Raw genomic sequence first — 18,119 nt, 5'->3', positions numbered from 1 at the left:
TCATCTTCCATCAGCCCCCTTCCTGGAGCCGTCCCCCAGTCCAAGACCTGCTGACTGTTCCCTAATACAGCCTTGTCTCCTGAACCTCATTATCAGCTCCAACTCCTCCATCGTGAAGGTCCCCATCCTGGGGAATGGCCAGGCTGCCTTCCATAGAGGGGCTCCCCCAGAACTTCCGCCGCATCCCACCTACCTACCTGCTTACCCATCCTGTCTCCCAACACGAGCGCAATGGTAACTCAAGGGGGTTGCTTTCTCCCCACGTGCAGCAGGCCTGCCACAAACCCCTGCTACTTCACATAGCCTGCAAGAAGACATTTGCTTAAATATGTTTCAAAGACATACAACCTTCAGACAGCTCACCTCCTGATGGGAGAAGAAGTCGCGAGGGAGTCTTTCCAAAAATGAGGCTAATGAAAAACTGGCTTTTTTCCCCTGCACGTCAATAACCTTGAGGTAGTCAGGAGAAGGGCTCAAAAAGGCATAAAGTGCTTCACTCTGACACAGTCTCTCATCTGAAAGCAGATTCTGTGGGAGAAAGAGGATTAATTCTTCCTACATGGTAGGAACACGTCCCTGCACTGGGAGCCCCCAACGTCAAGATGAAGAGCTGGCTGTCTCAGCAAGTGTACTTCCCTCGAAATTCTGAACCTAAAACCATTATCCTTTCCCCCTGAAAGAAAATGCATTAGCCCAATTCTCACTGATCTCAATGGCAAACAACGCTGGGTAAGATGACTGGAGCTCCCTGACCTTTCTGCTGGTGGGAGATACTGGCCCATGAGAGAACTCATGGCTTGGGGCAACAGAAAAGTCTCACTTAGCAGACCGCCTGCAGATCCAGGGGCCACCACCTTTCAAAGTCAACTTAACTATTGCTCATCTGTGTTGGAACAAGGTACGTATTCGCCCAGCACACCAGGATCTCACTTAACCACTGTTTCATGGCTACCTGCAGACTCTGTGCGTCAGCTGAGCAAAGAGCTCTGGGCTGCCACAATAAGGTGGTTGACTGCATGCCAGGCAGCAGCTTTCTGTCCCTCGGCTGCCACATTCCCCAGGTGGTGTGTGCTTACATAATTATGTAACTTTTTATTGGCCCCTAAACCGGAAATTTCCTTCCAGTTCTCTATGTGCCTGTCTGGCCTTAGGAGAAAGGAAAGGAGGACATCGTCAGGTTCGTTTCTGTGCAAAGCAGGTGCTCCTGGTAAGACAGGAAGTCAACAATGTGACCCCAGGGATGTGCAGGTGTCTGGTACTCACAGACACGGGGTTGCAGGATAAATGAACCAATGAGAAATCCTGCCCCACGGATGAGGTGACCCCCTGGGGGATGGAACTTCGGTTTGAGGACAGAACCCTCTCTGCTGGGAGAGGATGAGAGAGGAGCTGGCCCATGAGGTTTGCATTATCTTTGTTCAGACCAAGGTTGACTTCTGATAAACCCTATGACCCTCCCTAGAAAAGCCCCTCTGAGCATGCCCAATACTGCCACACTGGGGACTGGGGTCCCAGGGGCATGCCCCCCCGGTCCCCCACATTCCAGTGGTGATCAGCTCCCTATGTCCTGCAGAAGACTGGCCTGAGGCTGGAGGTTCTGCCTCAGGTGTGGGAAGGAGACTGTGGGCACGGGCTGCTGGATTCACTACTGCCTTCCCGGCCCCTGAGCATTTATTCCTTTCACAGAGCCTTAAATGCACAGCGGTACATAAGCGTGGATGAGCGGGAGTGAGGTATTCTTCCACCTTGATTTCCTGGCTAATCTACACTCTGACACTCTTTCATAAAGTCATAGGAAAGGGTAACTAGTGGTAAGCCTCAAATAATACAACCATCATAAACATGGAAATGATTCAGGACGTGTTAAGTCTTTGGACTAAGTTACATTCTATTATGAAGGAAAATAACCAAACTGATTATATATGAAAAGTTAGACATGTTCTCAAAGACTATGTTTGTGGGGGAAGGTATAATTGGGATTTTATCATATTTTAACGCTGAGAACGGAATCCCAGTCCCAACTCCTTCCCTCCGAGGGCTCAGAGCATGTCGCTGCACGTGGCGGAGTGGAGGAGGATTGTGGAGAGGAGGGGACGAGTGTATGAGGCATCCTGGGAAGAGCAGACAGCAGGGTCACCCCCAGAAGCAGGCGCGGCATGGTCAGGGGAACATCCACGTGTGAGGAACGATCAGCTAGATTACTAAATATCTGATATTAGTTTGCCTTGATAGAGGCCCATATATAAATATTCACATAAACACACACTCAATGGAATCCTCTTTTCTAGAAGGTCCTGTGGACCTAATAATATCTGCCTTTCAGACTAAACCTTTTGCATTTTGCTTTTCCCATTTGTGGGATGATATTCTGAAACTTCAGTCAGCTGTGTAACCTATCTAAATATATCAAACAGTGAGCACTTTCAAATAAAGTCTTTGAGGAAATGAAAAACAATTTAAACAGTTACTTCCAGTCCTGATGGAAAGACAAGCCGCTCCTTGGGAAGCTGCTTCACCTGTTCAGGCAGGTGGTTCCCGCCCTCAGCCTCACCCGCGCCGCCTGGTGGCAGCTCAGAGCACATGCTCCTCTTGGCACCAGGATGGGGACCACGAACCTATTTCCATCACCAGCAGCCCAAGAGGGGGAAGAATGGCCCCTCTCCACATCCCCAGAAGTGCAGGGGTGCCCCGGTCTCTGCAGCACAGCCGGAAAGGCGGCTGAAAGGCTGGCAGCACCAAACAACCCTCCCTTCCCCAACAGCAGAGGCTGCAAGGAAACCCAAGTGTCAGCTGGAGGGGCCCAGAGCCACACATGGGGGACTTCACAACCTGGGATTGTGAATAATGCATATTCGTTTCACAAATAAGACCTTAAATTCGGCTGAATGATTTAATCAGGTATGATGCTTGAGTGGGTTTAGTATTTCCTGCCCATTCTGAATCAGCAACAAGATGGTAATATTTCTGTAAAATCACTTAAACATAAATGATTCTCTCTCCCACTTCTGCCATAATTAAAGTTGGAAAGCTTTTCAAAGATGCAACTATTTTATTTCCTGATGGACACACACACACAAATTTATATATTTGTAAGAACACATACATGTATCTTTAGAGAGAAATGAATATATGAGAGAAAAGCAGAAACTGATTAACACCTGTAAGGGAACTCGAGCTAAAATTTACCTAATTTAACTATGATCCGTACACCTGATTCAACTGAATATATTTTAATATAGCCTCTACTGAGAATCTGCAACATCTATTAAGTCCCAGGACTTCCAGCTACTTCTTCATTGGCAAACAGTGTTTTATGAGGCAGAGGTTCATGCCCTCTGCCCCTGAGAACTAGGACTCGGGCGTCCACGGTGTGAGTGACTTACTTATAATCTGAAGACAGAGGCCCCAGCTAAGGAAAAAATAAATAGTGGTTGCTACTGGAGACAGCATAGCTTTGTCCAGTCTTATTCTCTAAACATAGACTGAAGGAAAACAAGTGTTTAGAGGAAATCAGGAGACTATCTTTAGGACCCTGCAGTAGGCAAAGAGCTCAAAAAGCATTAAGCACAAAAAGGAAAAAAAAAAGGATAGATTGGACTAAATTGAGAATTATGCTCATTGAAAGAACTCATTAAGAGACTGAAAAGGCAATCCACAGAAAGAGAGAAATCCACAGCACAGGCTCCGACAAGAGACTTACCTCCAAACCACACACCCAACTCCTGCAAAGCAACATGGAGAAGACAGGTGACAGGACAGAAAAACAGACAAAATTTTAACTTCACAAAAGAAAACAGTCCAGTGTGGAGCGACCAGAACCCTGCATGCTGCTGCTGAGAGTGTACAAACTGCTTTGACCACTGAGGAAAATGAAAAGCCCCAATCTCCAGGGATTCCCCAGCAGATATTCACCAAAGACCAGGAGTGGCAGCTTCAGCCTCGCTCCCCAGCACAGCCTCTGGCTGCAAACTCTCTGAATGCCCGTCAGCAAGAGCACGAACAGACTGCGGAGGGGTGCGCACAAGGAGAAGCCCATTCAACAGTGAAAACAAGAAGGAAAAGGAAATCAAAGGTGGTCTGCATTGAACAAGTTCAGGACCACCACCCTGAGTGAAAGGAGTCACACAGAAGCGGGTCCACACCCTGTGACTCCATTCATGTCAAGTTCAAAACCAGCTGTAACCGTGTGGTGAGGAGTCAGGAGCCCGGTCCCCTGTGGTGATGCTGGTGTAACCACGTGGTGAGGAGTCAGGAGCCCGGTCCCCTGTGGTGATGCTGGTGTAACCGCGTGGTGAGGCGTCAGGAGCCCGGTCCCCTGTGGTGATGCTGGTGTAACCGCGTGGTGAGGAGTCAGGAGCCCGGTCCCCTGTGGTGATGCTGGTGTAACCGCGTGGTGAGGCGTCAGGAGCCCGGGCCCCTGTGGTGATGCTGGTGTAACCGTGTGGTGAGGAGTCAGGAGCCCGGTCCCCTGTGGTGATGCTGGTGTAACCGTGTGGTGAGGAGTCAGGAGCCCGGTCCCCTGTGGTGATGCTGGTGTAACCGCGTGGTGAGGCGTCAGGAGCCCGGGCCCCTGTGGTGATGCTGGTGTAACCGCGTGGTGAGGCGTCAGGAGCCCGGTCCCCTGTGGTGATGCTGGTGTAACCGCGTGGTGAGGAGTCAGGAGCCCGGGCCCCTGTGGTGATGCTGGTGTAACCGCGTGGTGAGGCGTCAGGAGCCCGGGCCCCTGTGGTGATGCTGGTGTAACCGCGTGGTGAGGAGTCAGGAGCCCGGGCCCCTGTGGTGATGCTGGTGTAACCGTGTGGTGAGGCGTCAGGAGCCCGGGCCCCTGTGGTGATGCTGGTGTAACCGTGTGGTGAGGAGTCAGGAGCCCGGGCCCCTGTGGTGATGCTGGTGTAACCGCGTGGTGAGGCGTCAGGACCCCGGGCCCCTGTGGTGATGCTGGTGTAACCGCGTGGTGAGGCGTCAGGAGCCCGGGCCCCTGTGGTGATGCTGGTGTAACCGCGTGGTGAGGCGTCAGGAGCCCGGGCCCCTGTGGTGATGCTGGTGTAACCGCGTGGTGAGGCGTCAGGAGCCCGGGCCCCTGTGGTGATGCTGGTGTAACCGCGTGGTGAGGCGTCAGGAGCCCGGGCCCCTGTGGTGATGCTGGTGTAACCGCGTGGTGAGGAGTCAGGAGCCCGGGCCCCTGTGGTGATGCTGGTGTAACCGCGTGGTGAGGAGTCAGGAGCCCGGGCCCCTGTGGTGATGCTGGTGTAACCGCGTGGTGAGGCGTCAGGAGCCCGGGCCCCTGTGGTGATGCTGGTGTAACCGCGTGGTGAGGAGTCAGGAGCCCGGGCCCCTGTGGTGATGCTGGTGTAACCGCGTGGTGAGGCGTCAGGAGCCCGGGCCCCTGTGGTGATGCTGGTGTAACCGCGTGGTGAGGAGTCAGGAGCCCGGGCCCCTGTGGTGATGCTGGTGTAACCGCGTGGTGAGGCGTCAGGAGCCCGGGCCCCTGTGGTGATGCTGGTGTAACCGCGTGGTGAGGCGTCAGGAGCCCGGTCCCCTGTGGTGATGCTGGTGTAACCACGTGGTGAGGAGTCAGGAGCCCGGTCCCCTGTGGTGATGCTGGTGTAACCGCGTGGTGAGGCGTCAGGACCCCGGGCCCCTGTGGTGATGCTGGTGGGACAGGAGACACCCTGTCTCTGGGACCGGATGCCAGTTACAAGGGTGTGTCCAGCTATAAAACCGGAGAAAGCCTTACATATGGTATCTGCATTTTCTATATCTATACATCTGGTCCCATCACTTCATGACAAATAGATGGGGAAAAAGTGGAAACAGTGACAGATTTTATTTTCCTGGGCTCCAAAATCACTGCAGATGGTGACTGCAGCCATGAAATTAAGGACACTTGCTTAATTTAAGGACACATTAAGGACGCTTGCTCCTTGAAAGAAAAGCTGTAACAAACAGCGTATTAAAAAAGCAGAGGTATCACTTTACCAACAAAGGTCCGTAGAGCCAAAAGCTATGGTTTTTCCAGAAATCACATACAGATATGAGAGTTGAACTGTAAAGAAGGCCGAGCGCCGCCAAAGAATTGCTGCTTTCAAATCGTGCTAGAGAAGACACTTGAGAGTCCCTTGGACTGCAAGGAGATCAAACCAGAAAATCCTAAAGGAAATCAACCCTGAATATTCACTGGAAGGACTGATGCTGAAGCTCCAACACTTTAGCCACCTGATGTGAAGAGCTGACTCACTGGAAAAGACCCTGATGCTGATAAAGACTGAAGGCAAAAGGAGAAGGGGACAACAGAGGATGAGAAGGTTGGATGGCATCACGGACTCGATGGACATGAGTTTGGGTAAACTCCAGGAGACGAAAGACAGGGAAGCCTGGCGTGCTGCAATCCATGGGGTCACAAAGAGGTGGACAGGACTTAGCGACTGAACAACAACAACAGTTTAACTACCAAAAAAACAAAACAAAACAAAACAAAACAAAACCACACACACACAGAAAAACAAAAATAATAAAAACAAAGAAGAAAAAAACCCCAAATACCCCAAACCAAAGATATTTTGAGGATCTGGCATGACGTGTAAGAATAGAAGGCAAACCCTTAGAATGGAATCAGTTTAACCATTAACCAAACATTAACTAATGTTTCCTTCCATATCCAAAAAGTTTTCAGTGGCTTACCTGTAAAAACTTATTTAATTGATTCTTTGACTTTTCCATAAACTTTTGATCTATGGATTTGAAAGGCAGCTTGCTAAGAGAAGGCAACTGGACTTTTTTTAAAGAAGGGAAACACTGTGAGGGAAAAGAAATAAATGTTAGTTATCTCGAAATTACATTTAAATCTTTAAAAATTTATTTTAGATTTTTAATAAGAACAAACCAAGTAACTTCCTCTTGTATTTGTTTCCTCTGAGACTGAAGACCTTGAAAACCTACCCGTTCTAACCAGGCTCAAAGAATATGGAGGAAGAGGACGTGTGACGAGAAAAGCTAAGACTCGTCCCTAGACTGACAAGTGCCTGGAAGCTGGAAATCTTGGAGCCAGGCTGGGAAGACGGGTCTGCACACAGCACAGAGGACAGGGTATGGACAACTGACTCACGACAAGAGCTTTTCTCTTGGAACGTGTTTTGTTTACAACACATCTGTAAAACGTCATCACAATTGACCAAAGTAGAGCATGGGAAGAACCACTTGGGATGCAGCTTTATTACTGCCTTTCAGGGGCAAAGTGCAGAATGTAAATATATTAATAATAAGAATGGGTGTTAATAAATAATAACAACAGGCTTTTCTTTGTGGAGTAAATCCTGTGTCCTGCCAGACACTGCACGAGAAGTCTGGTGTGTGTAACAGCTCTGCACCTGTTTACTTGCTCAGTCATGTCTGACTCTTCACGACCCCACAGACTGTAGCCCACCAGGCTCCTCTGTCCATAGGATTTCCCAGGCAAGAACACTGGAGTGGGCTGCCATTTCCTCCTCCAGGGACTCTTCCCGACCCAGGGATTGAAGCCAAGTCTTCTACACTGGCAGGTGGATTCTTTACCACTGAGCCCCCAGCAAAGCCCGCCACGACTGTAATTACTACTAATAAACAAGTCATGTTTGCTATGTGCAGCACATTCTTCTAAACGCTTTGTACACGGTCACTCCCTCCATTCTCACAACAGCTCTAGGAGCTCTAAGAAGGCACGGTTAGTATCTGTATCCACTGATGAGGACAGAGAGGCACAGACAGACAGAGTGACAGGCCAGTCACGGGCTGGTGAGCAGTGAAGCGAGGATCCAAACTGGAGGCACACTCCGGCAACCTGGCCCCAGAGTCTGTGCCGTCAAACACCACACTTCACTGACTCCATTCCTTTGAGTGATGAGACACAATATGTTCTACTCTGTTGCTGCGACCCGGAACGGATCCCGTTATCCTCTAACGGGTCACAACTGGCAGCTTTGAAACCAGTGGCCAGAGATACCCCCAGCCCTCCTCCAGCTCTGGGGTTCTGTTGGGTTCAACGGAAGTCAGACAGTGATCTGTCTTCAAGGACTCAGACTAGACTAGACAGTTGACCTACGAGCAAATTTCCAACCATCAGGCCGAAAATGCCACTTTGCCGGTGTCCACAGCAAAGGGGAGAGAGCGACCAGTTTCCCTGTGTGGCTACAACTGAAATGGGCCCTGAGTCTCTGCTTGCTCAGTAATGCTAAGCCTGTGCCACAAGCGTGCGTACCTCACTAAGCCTCCGGTGTAAATTCTGAAACTCACTGAGCCTCCTGGGGACCGTCCAGTTCTTGGTTTCAACTCCTCCAACTTCCTGTAAGCTTACCGTGACAAAGTAACAGGGCATTTGTTCGCCGTTCTCTTCTGTGACCTTGGAGAAACAGATAAACACAACAGCAAGAAAGAGCGCGGTGAGCAGACAGGGCAGGCAAGATCTCCAGCACCCCTCCAGGGGCCCCCTCCCAGGCGTGCAGGTCCCGCACGGTCCCCAGGACCAGAAAAGGACGGGTTCTGCTCTGGCTTCAGGCTATGTTAGAGGGCACAGCCCACCTGAAACCGGGCCTGCCCTAACCTCAGGGGCCCTTGCAGAAGCAGAGGGATTCCTTTGGTGAGTAGAAGAAGAATCAGAGGAAGCACAAGTAGGCTCTGACAGGCGGTGCTGGCAGGAAGATGGACTGGGCCACGCGGAAAGATCTGGAGTATTTCTAGGACCTGAGAACAATGCCACATTGACAGCAGAACAGAGCTCTCAGCCCCACTGGGAACCGGATTCTGCCAAGAACCTGAATGAACTTGGAGGTAGACTTCCCCCAGATTCTCCAGACAGGAACTCAGTCTGGCTAACAACCTGACTTCAGCCTTGCCATATAGCAAGCAGAGAACCCAGTCACACAGCTGGACTCTCAACCTGCAGAATTGTGAGCTTAGAAATGGGTGGTGTTTTGAGCCATGAAATGCGAGAAAATTTGCTCCGCAGCAAAAGAAAAGTAGCCTAGTGGACTCAACATCCTAACTGTGTTTCCTTGAAAACGCAAATTAATAGTAAGCAGTCAGGTGTGAGAGAGCAAAACCTCTCTCAGAGAAGGATGGGCAGCTTCCCCAGTTTAATACAGGATTCCACACATCATGGTTTCTGTTTTCATGAAATTTCATGTTGGGAGACAAGATTTCCTCTACCTCCCAACTGAAGATAGCTCTTAAGCACTCACACAAACACCCTGTCATAATTCAGAAAAGGCCACTACTGCTCCTAATGTAAATGGATAAGCAAGAAACAAAAAGAAGATACACTGAATTGAAGCTTGAATTAGTGTCATGAACCGAATTAGAGACAAAGAGCAAACAGGAAAGCAAAGCAAAGGGACTCAATTCTGCTGAGCACCAGCTGAGCCCCAGCAGGTGGGAGGACCACCGCCCCTCGAGGGAGGCAGGAGCTGGAGCACAGACAGCCCACGACTGTCCCGGGAGCACACAGCTCACAGCGCCTCAGCCTGGCTCAGAAATCCGGAGGGCAGCACACCCTCCACTGTTCCCACCGGGGGCTGCTTCGTGGATGCTGGGCGGTCAGAGGACCCCTGTGTCCACTGCTGTTATCTTTTCAGGGACCAAGGTCACAGCAAGCTCCTGAGTAACAACTGATGACCAGGGCAAAGGGCCTTGTGAGGGTTTTTCCTCCTTCCCTCCCCTCCTCAGTATCTGCCTTTGGAAGACAATTATAAGGAACTGTGAAATGCCAGAGGCAGCTCTGGGCAAAGCTGAGGAGGTGGCAGAATCTGTTTGTACCCCATCCTGAGGGGCTCCTCTTTTATACCTTTTGACATCACGTCCCCTAAGCGCCCCTTCCTGGACTTCTACACCAAAGGTGATTCCATCAGCAGTGAGTAAGTGTTTCTACACAGTGTTCCAGGCTCTGGGCAACCTCCCCTGACCCGCTTCCCACCCCCCACCCCCAACAAAGGCACCTGGCCCTGCAGCTTAACGGGACAGCAAGCACCAAAGACACACCAAGGGTGCTCACGTGGCACGTGCTTTAAGGCCGGCACCTGGAGAACGCACACGGTTCTGCTACCTAAACTAGAAGTGAATTTCAGATTGTGAATTCTAAGCCTTTCCCCAAGAACGAGTGTCAGGCCACTGATGATGGGAAAAAGCAGGGATAGACACAGGTAAGTTGGGCAGATGGGCCCTTGAAAATCTCAGGAGTACTGGGCCAGATAAGTTTGATGCTTTTGAACTGTGGTATTGGAGAAGATTCTTGAGAGTCCCTTGGACTGCAAGGAGATCAAACCAGTTAATCCTAAAGGAAATCAGTCCTGAATATTCATTGGAAGGACTGATGCTGAAGCTGAAGCTCTAACAGTTTGGCCACCTGATGCGAAGAATTGACTCACTGGAAAAGACCCTGATGCTGGGAAAGATTGAGGGCAGGAGGAGAAAGGGACGACAGAGGATGAGATGGTTGGATGGCATCACCGACTCGATGGGCATGAGTTTGAGCAAGCTCTGGGAGTTGGTGATGGACAGGGAAGCCTGGTGTGCTGTGGTCCATGGGGTTGCAAAGAGTCGGACACAACTGAATGACTGAACTGAACAGTAAGTTTGTTTTCAAAATCTGTGAGTCTGTTTCTGTTTTATAAATAAATTCACTGATATCATTTTTTAAACTCAGATTCCATGAGTGATATTATATGATATTGACTTTCTCTGCTTAGCGTGATAATCTCTAGGTAGGGTGGACCTGACTTTCTTCTCCAGGTGTTGATAGTCAGTTAGATGGAAAGGAAGTTTACACTAATGATATAAATGTATATAAGCATTTTTCCATCAAGTGAAATTAGTTTTACATTCAAAAAAAGGGATATGGTGTATTCTGAAAACTACTGTCCCATATCCCTCAGAGAAGAGCAAAATATTTTCTATATTAAAGATCTTAGAGCTGATTGATGCTTGAGTCACTGACATCAGCAGGCTGGATCAACCAGAAATACATTGAAATTTTTTCATCTCCAAATTTCAAGTAGTGTTTTCCATTTTCTTTCAAGCCTTGGTGGAAAAGGAAATTGGTAATTTGAGGATATCAACTGTTTCTATCTGAAAGTTGCTTACGATTCGTGAACGAGGACAACTTTCTGTCTCAAGGGGAGGGAGATGAGATCTAAACAGGCAACCCAACAAACAGCTCCCGGTCAGGAATCAGAATGGAGATACAGAGCGAGCAAGGCAGGACCAGTGCAGTCCAGAAGGATGAATATAAGCTTCCGATTTCCAACCCTAGTTCTTTGGGACAAAATTTAATCTGTTAAAGTCAAACTTAACACTCTGGGAAGAAATACCTAATCAGCTGGGAAGGGAAGCAGTCAGACCTACCTCTCCACTGGTGATGGAGGCTTTCCACAAGCCCAGGTTCTCACACCACCAGTCTGTTCGTGCCATGTGCAACTGGAGGTCTGTGCGTTCTTTCTCTATTAGAATTATCTCCTCTTTCAATTTAGAAACAATCTGTCACAGGGGGAAACATCCTGGGAGTTACAAAACCATCTAAAACGCTGTGCAGTTCACAAAAGCAGCAGGATACCAAATTAACACACACAAGTCAGCTTTGTTTCTACAAACAATGCATCCTCCAAAAAGGAAATGAAGAAGAGAGTTCCATTTACAATAGCACAAAAAAAAAAAAAAAAATCACAAAATACTTAGGAAATTAACTTAAGCAAGGAGGTGAAAGATTCCTATGATGAAAACTACAAAGAAAGAAAGAAAGAAAGACATTACAGGACACACAGATCTAGGGAAAGACACCCCACAAGTTACGCAACTCTATTATTTGAGGCCAGTAGCTTTGCCTCAAAACTCTCCTGACCGTGCAGTCTACAAGGGCCTGTTCCTTCTCTAGAGAGCCGGTGGCAAGCTTCTCCTGCCCTGTATCATCAGTATGGGCTGTAACTGTCTCATCTTTGATTCCCCAGCAGCATGTTTGCCTGCCCCCTCCAGGGCAGGTTTCTCTGCTTCTCTGGTCCTTCATCCTGCCCTGCACTTACTCATCACTGAGGCCTCTGAACGCACATACAGAAGGTGCCAGAGGAGATCAGGTTGGCAAAGCAAAGAGCGCCAGCCGTAGCTACATTAAGGAAAACCTCCTTGTCGGACCCAAGAAGCAGGAACACAAAGCAAGAGGCCATAGCACCGCCTGGGTGAGATGCTGTTTACATTTTTTAAGCTTTCAAATTCTGTTGATTTCTAGCAAAACAATCCTTCCCCCCCGCCCCACCACTTTTTTGCCGCACAGCATGGCATATGGGATCTTAGTTCCCTGAGCAGGGATCAAACCTGCGTCCCCTGCACTGGAAGCACAGTCTTAACCACTAGGCCGCCAGGGAAGTCCCCAAACACTCTATTTCTGGCATAATTCTCTGAGATGATCTAAGTTGTGCTTGCAGTGTTGAAAGAAAAAAAAAATTAAGATTGTCCCTGCTTAGTTAACTCACTTCCAGAAAAAACTTTGGCACAAGGGGCAGTTCAACCCCTTTCCCAAAGACACTGCAGACAAGTCAGATAAAAGAGAGTTATAGCCGAGGATGGAAAACACAAACCAGACCATAAGGGGTAAAAGACAAATGCCCCCTAATTCTATACTATAAGTTAAAAAACCCCAAACAAACATAAAAACAAAAAAAAAAGTGAAACTTACAGAATTTCTATCAAATTAGAAAAACAGAAACTTTTACAGACGACCTTGAAAATGGAAGAGTTACCTTCTTGTCGGGTTTTGGCGCGTTTTGAATAGAATTTAGAGCTTGCCTTTTATACTCAAGTTTCTCATTTAGTTCTCGCAGCTTGTTCACAGCAAAGCTGGCTTGTTCATTAACCCGACTGGAGCCTTCATCCACAGCCTCCTCGCCGACATCAGCTCCCGAGTCCTGGGGGAGAACGTCACGTGAACCACCATATCTCATAATGATGGAATATTCCCTCCGTGTTACCTACACTACAGGCTCTAGGTCAAGACAATACACCGCTCCAAATCACTGGGTTCCACTAAGGAGAGAACCACAGTAGAAAGCCTAGAAGCAGCCTGCTTTTTCTCAGCAAAGTGAAAAATCACAGTATTTAGAACCAAAGTAACTGGTGTTTGGAATTGCAGTGAAAAAAGAAATATTTGATAACCTAAAAAAATGAGAAAAAAAAATTCTATATTGTTATCTCCCAAATGGGAACCTGCACAGAACAAAGGAAACTGAGTTATCTTTCCAACTAAACCCAGATGTTCTGTGCCTAAACTCTGACCAAAAAATGCTGAGACCTGGCTTGCTTGGTCTCCTAGGATATTATGAAAAATTCATGGGAGTCTCTTTAAAATCAGTTCAGTTCAGTTCAGTGGCTCAGTCATGTCCGATTCTTTGCGACCCCATGGACTATAGCATGCCAGGCTTCCCTGTCCATCACCAACTCCTGGAGCTTTTAAAATAAAATTTCCAAATTCCCACTAGTGAAGGAATTTTTAGCATATACTTTGCTCAGTCCTTCTTTTAAAGATGCATTTTTACTAACCAAGAGGTAGATTATTTTACAAGTTAGATAGTTAGCACTTGAAAGTGACTTAAGATTCATAAAGAAATACATAATTTGGGAAAAACCCGAATGGATTACCAACAAACAGCATGTCAGTAATTAGATTCATGAGCAGCCAGAGCATGAAAGAACTGCTGCGGACTGTCTTTTGGTTCAGTTACTACTTAACTTTCTTCCCGATTTTTTTCTTCTAGTTTTTCTTACTTGTAACAAACAGTAAAGAGAAAAAATGTCAAAGGAAAATATTAATAATCATAGAACACCAAGCTGTTTTCATTTTTGTATATTCTTCCTAATTCTTGTCCATGAGTATATATGACATTACTCTATGCCTTATATACATTCAAGAGGGTATTCTGCCTTTCTCATGAAATACATTACTACAATGCTGCATATTTGAGGGTACTGTAATCTTCAAAATTATAATTGCCATGGCTGCAGAGTATTCTATGAATTGATAATAAACTGAGGCATATTCCTATCGCTACTCCTGCTGTGGGCTGATTCTGCTTTTTGGCCATCCCAGATGTGCTAAACTCCACAGTGCATAAACCTTTTTCCCCCTACATTTTAATTATTTTCATAGGATAAATTTCTAAAAGTGAGACTACTAGGAACTTTCAAAAGTTCAGTGATACATGTCACCCTTCTTTGAATCCTAGGTGATGCTGGACATTTTTCATGTTTGTTTACGATTTATTACCTATCATATCAATGGTCAATTCAAGTCTTTACTCAATTTTTGTGTTGGATATTCATGCTTTTACTAATCTGAATAAACTGTTCACAACATTTACACATCAACCATTTTAATTTTTGAGTTAAAGATCAGTTTGTTTTAGCTGTGCTATTCTAAAAATAAAATGCAATGCATAATGATCAATTAGTTTAGTGGTTTTGTTTACTGAAAATGTAAAGATCCACAATAGAACTTTTAAAAAAAAGTCTGAATGATGTTCAGAGACATCCACTTCTAAAACTATCATGAACAAGCACTTGATTCCTCAGAGCTTGAGACATAGTGAAGTGGACAGAAAGAGAGAATCCAAGATAAATTACAATCTTTCTATGTAAGGTGACTCTAAAACACTTTTTTCTTTGTACTTTCAAAACCTTCAAACTCATATAAATCATTAGTAGTAAAAGGGAGATGGCCATTGGGCTACCCAAAATGATCTAATATACTCTAAGAAAATTAGATGTCAGGTATGGTTGGACAAGGTTTCTTTCAAAACATCTTAATTTCAACTGATTTTGTTTAAACTCCAAAATATTTCCTGCAGGACTTCCTACATTCTCTACCTCTCATCTTCTCCCCATCCTTTTTGTCTGGTCTTGGGCTAGACTGTCAAGCTATTGATTCTCTTACCTGGCCTAAGTCACAAATGTCTCCCCCGCCCTCCAAATGTCCTGCCCTCACTTTTCAGGCACCACACTCATGTGTGACTCAGGCAGGGCAAGGAGGTCTCTGACTCAGTGCTGGGTAATGGTACCCAGCCAGTCAGAAGGACAAAGAAAGAAGCACCGACCAGAAGCAGTGAGGTACTTCGAAGTCCTATATGTTACAAGATGAAGGCGCACACCCTATCTGACTCCCATAATCTGCGCCCACCTAGTCACGTTCAATGCGTAACCACTCGAAAGGCAGCAGAAAGGTAAATGAGACTCACCACTTCATCCTTGTTGGAAACCAACTGTGAGACGTGTTTTTCTTCCTCTTTCATCATCAGTTTCTCATACAGGTCGCTGACAATGAATGAAGGGTAATACCTATCCTTCAGGGTCTCATAAACGTCTCCCTGGATTTTGCAGAATACTTCAATCCCTTTATTGCCCACAAGACACTGCTGGATTTCTTTGTAAAGTGACTTTTCCACTGATATTTCTTTGCTCTCCACGAAGAAATTCTGGTAAATTTCACCAACTAGTTGTGGGATTTCATTCTGAAAAGATGGGAAGATAAGGAAAGTATGAAATACTGTCTCTGAGAAAAACTATTTTCTTCCAAATTCTCTGCATTTTAAAGGTGGAAGGAAGACACCTGGAATGCGGGGTGAGTGTGCAGCATTGTGGGCACATTCAGGGCCAAGGGGTGAGCATCAGACCCTGAAAAAAAACCAGCTGAGTCCTTAAAAGGAACACTTTACACTGAACAGTTAACAAATATAAATTCTTTTTAATGCTGGAAGGAAAAAACAAAGAATGAGAACAGTTCTCTTCTTGCAGTGGATTTCCTTCTCATAAATCTCAGTTTCACAGGAATACAATTCATCAGCTAAATTCAATTTGACCTTTCCATCTAATATAAATAGAGGTGCCAACTTCCCACTCCAGAAGAAAGTCAACAAAATAATTGTGGAAGTAAGAGACATAATCTTCAGAATGATGACTTACTACACTGTAATCAAGCTATGTCTTAAACACTACACTTAGGTCACAGCCATCCTACTTTGAATGTGCAAACATCTCTTACATCTGATTAACAGAACCTTTACATTTCCGCTAGAGACAACTCTAGGAATGATGCAAAGTCTTTAATAGTAGCAAAAAAAATGAAGACAAATGACTTAATGAATACTATGAACATAACTAGCATCATGGAACTTTTATATCCTAATCAGCATTGCTAGATAAAAATATAGTTATTTGAGGAAGCTATACCCTCTTACTGTACTGATATTTTTCAATACTTTAGGAAATTTTTTAGATTGCTCTTTACAGTATTCCTCTGATAGCAGCCAAAGCCAAGTTTGTAGTCAAGTCTGGTAGATAAAATATGTAATAAAGCTGGCTAGTACAATATTGAGTAAAATGAGGTCATTGATGGGTTATAAATTAACACTGAAAGAAATTTCTAAGATTTCAAAATACTGAGAGACTGGATTTAGTTCCTTAACCAACACAGTCTGTGATTTATGATGTATTCTAAGTTGGTGTTAAGCTTCAGCAATATTCATACTAAGTGCAAATAAATAATTTAATGTACATAGTGCTCTTTGGGCTTATTTTAATAAGCCTCTCAAAATGTATGTATTATATATGCTGTATATATAGTTATATGTTTGTTGACATATATTCATAGATATGTATTTCACATTCTTCAACTTAATTCTTAAATATATATTGAGAACTTGCCAAGCACAAAACACAAGGCTCATTATTGGGCTTTCCACTGTAATAGGCATCCGTAATCAAGAATTATTTTTTGTCTTCCTTAATACAATCATTTTAAATAAAATAAAAGGACAGTTAAGTGTGCACATTACAATATTAAAAATAACAAGGTTATGACAACGAGGTACAGGTGATAAGACCAAACTTATAATAGCAAAGTGGATAGGACGTGCCTTTTTATAATGAATTACAAAATAACTCCCTGAAATTAAATTCAGTGATTGGGTACATTTGTAAATCTTTTCTCCTTGACTACACATTTAAAAGCACTTTCTATAAAAATAAAATCTAATTTCATTTACCATTATGGGCGAGAACATAATGCCAATAATGTCTCTGGTTTACAATATTCTTTTAATGTATAGCTTATCTTACAGCTTTATTGAAAAACACGGATACACTGCCTAAAACACAAGTTTTCATCAGCCAGTGATTAACATTCCTTTGGACCTATACATCATACCTTGTTAGCATTCTTTAAATACTCCACAGACTCCCAAAAACTAATTAGAGCCCTCTTGTCCATCCTTTCCATGTACGTTCGAAACTGCTCCCGGTAGACAGTGTTGGCCAAGATATCTTCAAACTGAAGAATCTATGAAGAGAATTTAATTAAGAGTTTGTAAAAACCCAATTTTAAATATCAGTTCACTTTGACTTCCAAAGGATTCATTTTCACATTCAGGAAAAAAAACGCCTCATTTTCTAAGGTCACAGTTAATGTCACAGAGGGCCTGTTTCACCTTCCCAAAATTTAAATTGAAAAAGCTTACTGAATACTCAAAGTGCACATATTCAAAAAAATACCAATTTTTCATTAATTATTAGCTCATTCAGCAAAGGATTTATTTGGCTTCTACTCTGTATCAGGAGCATTTCTAGGAAACAGATAAAAATCCCTGCCTAACATGAGGGACTGCTGAAAGCAACTATGCTCATAGTAGAAAAAGTCAAGAGAGAGGTTTAAAATACAAGGTAGCTGGACTCGAATAAATTGGTATTTTTGTTTTCCATCCTATTTTCATATAGGTAAGGAAATCTATGAATGATTTCATACCTTGCCTTTTTGTTTATAATATCACATTCATTTAAAAAAATCTCTTCTATGTATCATATCATTTTAATTGACCCATAAGAGTCCATTATATGTCTAGCATTCTAGTCACACTAGGTCAAACAAGTGGAATCAAAATGTCATAAATTCTTTAGTTAGGGAAAAATTCATAAGTTTTCTAAAACATATATATTGTACACATTATTTATATGTAACAAAAACTTCTCTACTATGCTTGATAAAGGCTTGAGATCTCTAATTTTAAAAAACAGACATGCAACAAGCAACAAAGGTTTACTGTGTAGCACTGGGACCTATC

At 44.9% G+C, this 18,119-nt stretch overlaps 1 protein-coding gene across 2 annotated transcripts in view; it reads right to left on the bottom strand.

Annotated features, from left to right (window-relative positions):
- SNX25 (sorting nexin 25) overlaps window positions 1–18,119 on the bottom strand; it is a 95,830-nt gene that overhangs the window by 10,601 nt on the left and 67,110 nt on the right. Inside the window, exons 8-14 of one of the 2 annotated variants that reach the window (XM_061134795.1) lie at window positions 17,210–17,341; window positions 15,243–15,515; window positions 12,756–12,920; window positions 11,371–11,502; window positions 8,330–8,374; window positions 6,682–6,795; window positions 364–528 (exon numbers count right to left, since the gene is read on the bottom strand). In XM_061134795.1, coding sequence (XP_060990778.1) covers window positions 364–528; window positions 6,682–6,795; window positions 8,330–8,374; window positions 11,371–11,502; window positions 12,756–12,920; window positions 15,243–15,515; window positions 17,210–17,341 — 1,026 coding nt within the window. Of the gene's footprint in view, window positions 1–363; window positions 529–6,681; window positions 6,796–8,233; window positions 8,375–11,370; window positions 11,503–12,755; window positions 12,921–15,242; window positions 15,516–17,209; window positions 17,342–18,119 lie in introns of both variants that reach the window. The other variant, XM_061134794.1, reaches the window with a different exon arrangement.

Source organism: Dama dama, chromosome 32, assembly GCF_033118175.1.
Source record: "Dama dama isolate Ldn47 chromosome 32, ASM3311817v1, whole genome shotgun sequence".
NCBI lineage: Eukaryota > Metazoa > Chordata > Mammalia > Artiodactyla > Cervidae > Dama > Dama dama.
This window is presented reverse-complemented; position numbering and strand designations above follow the sequence as displayed.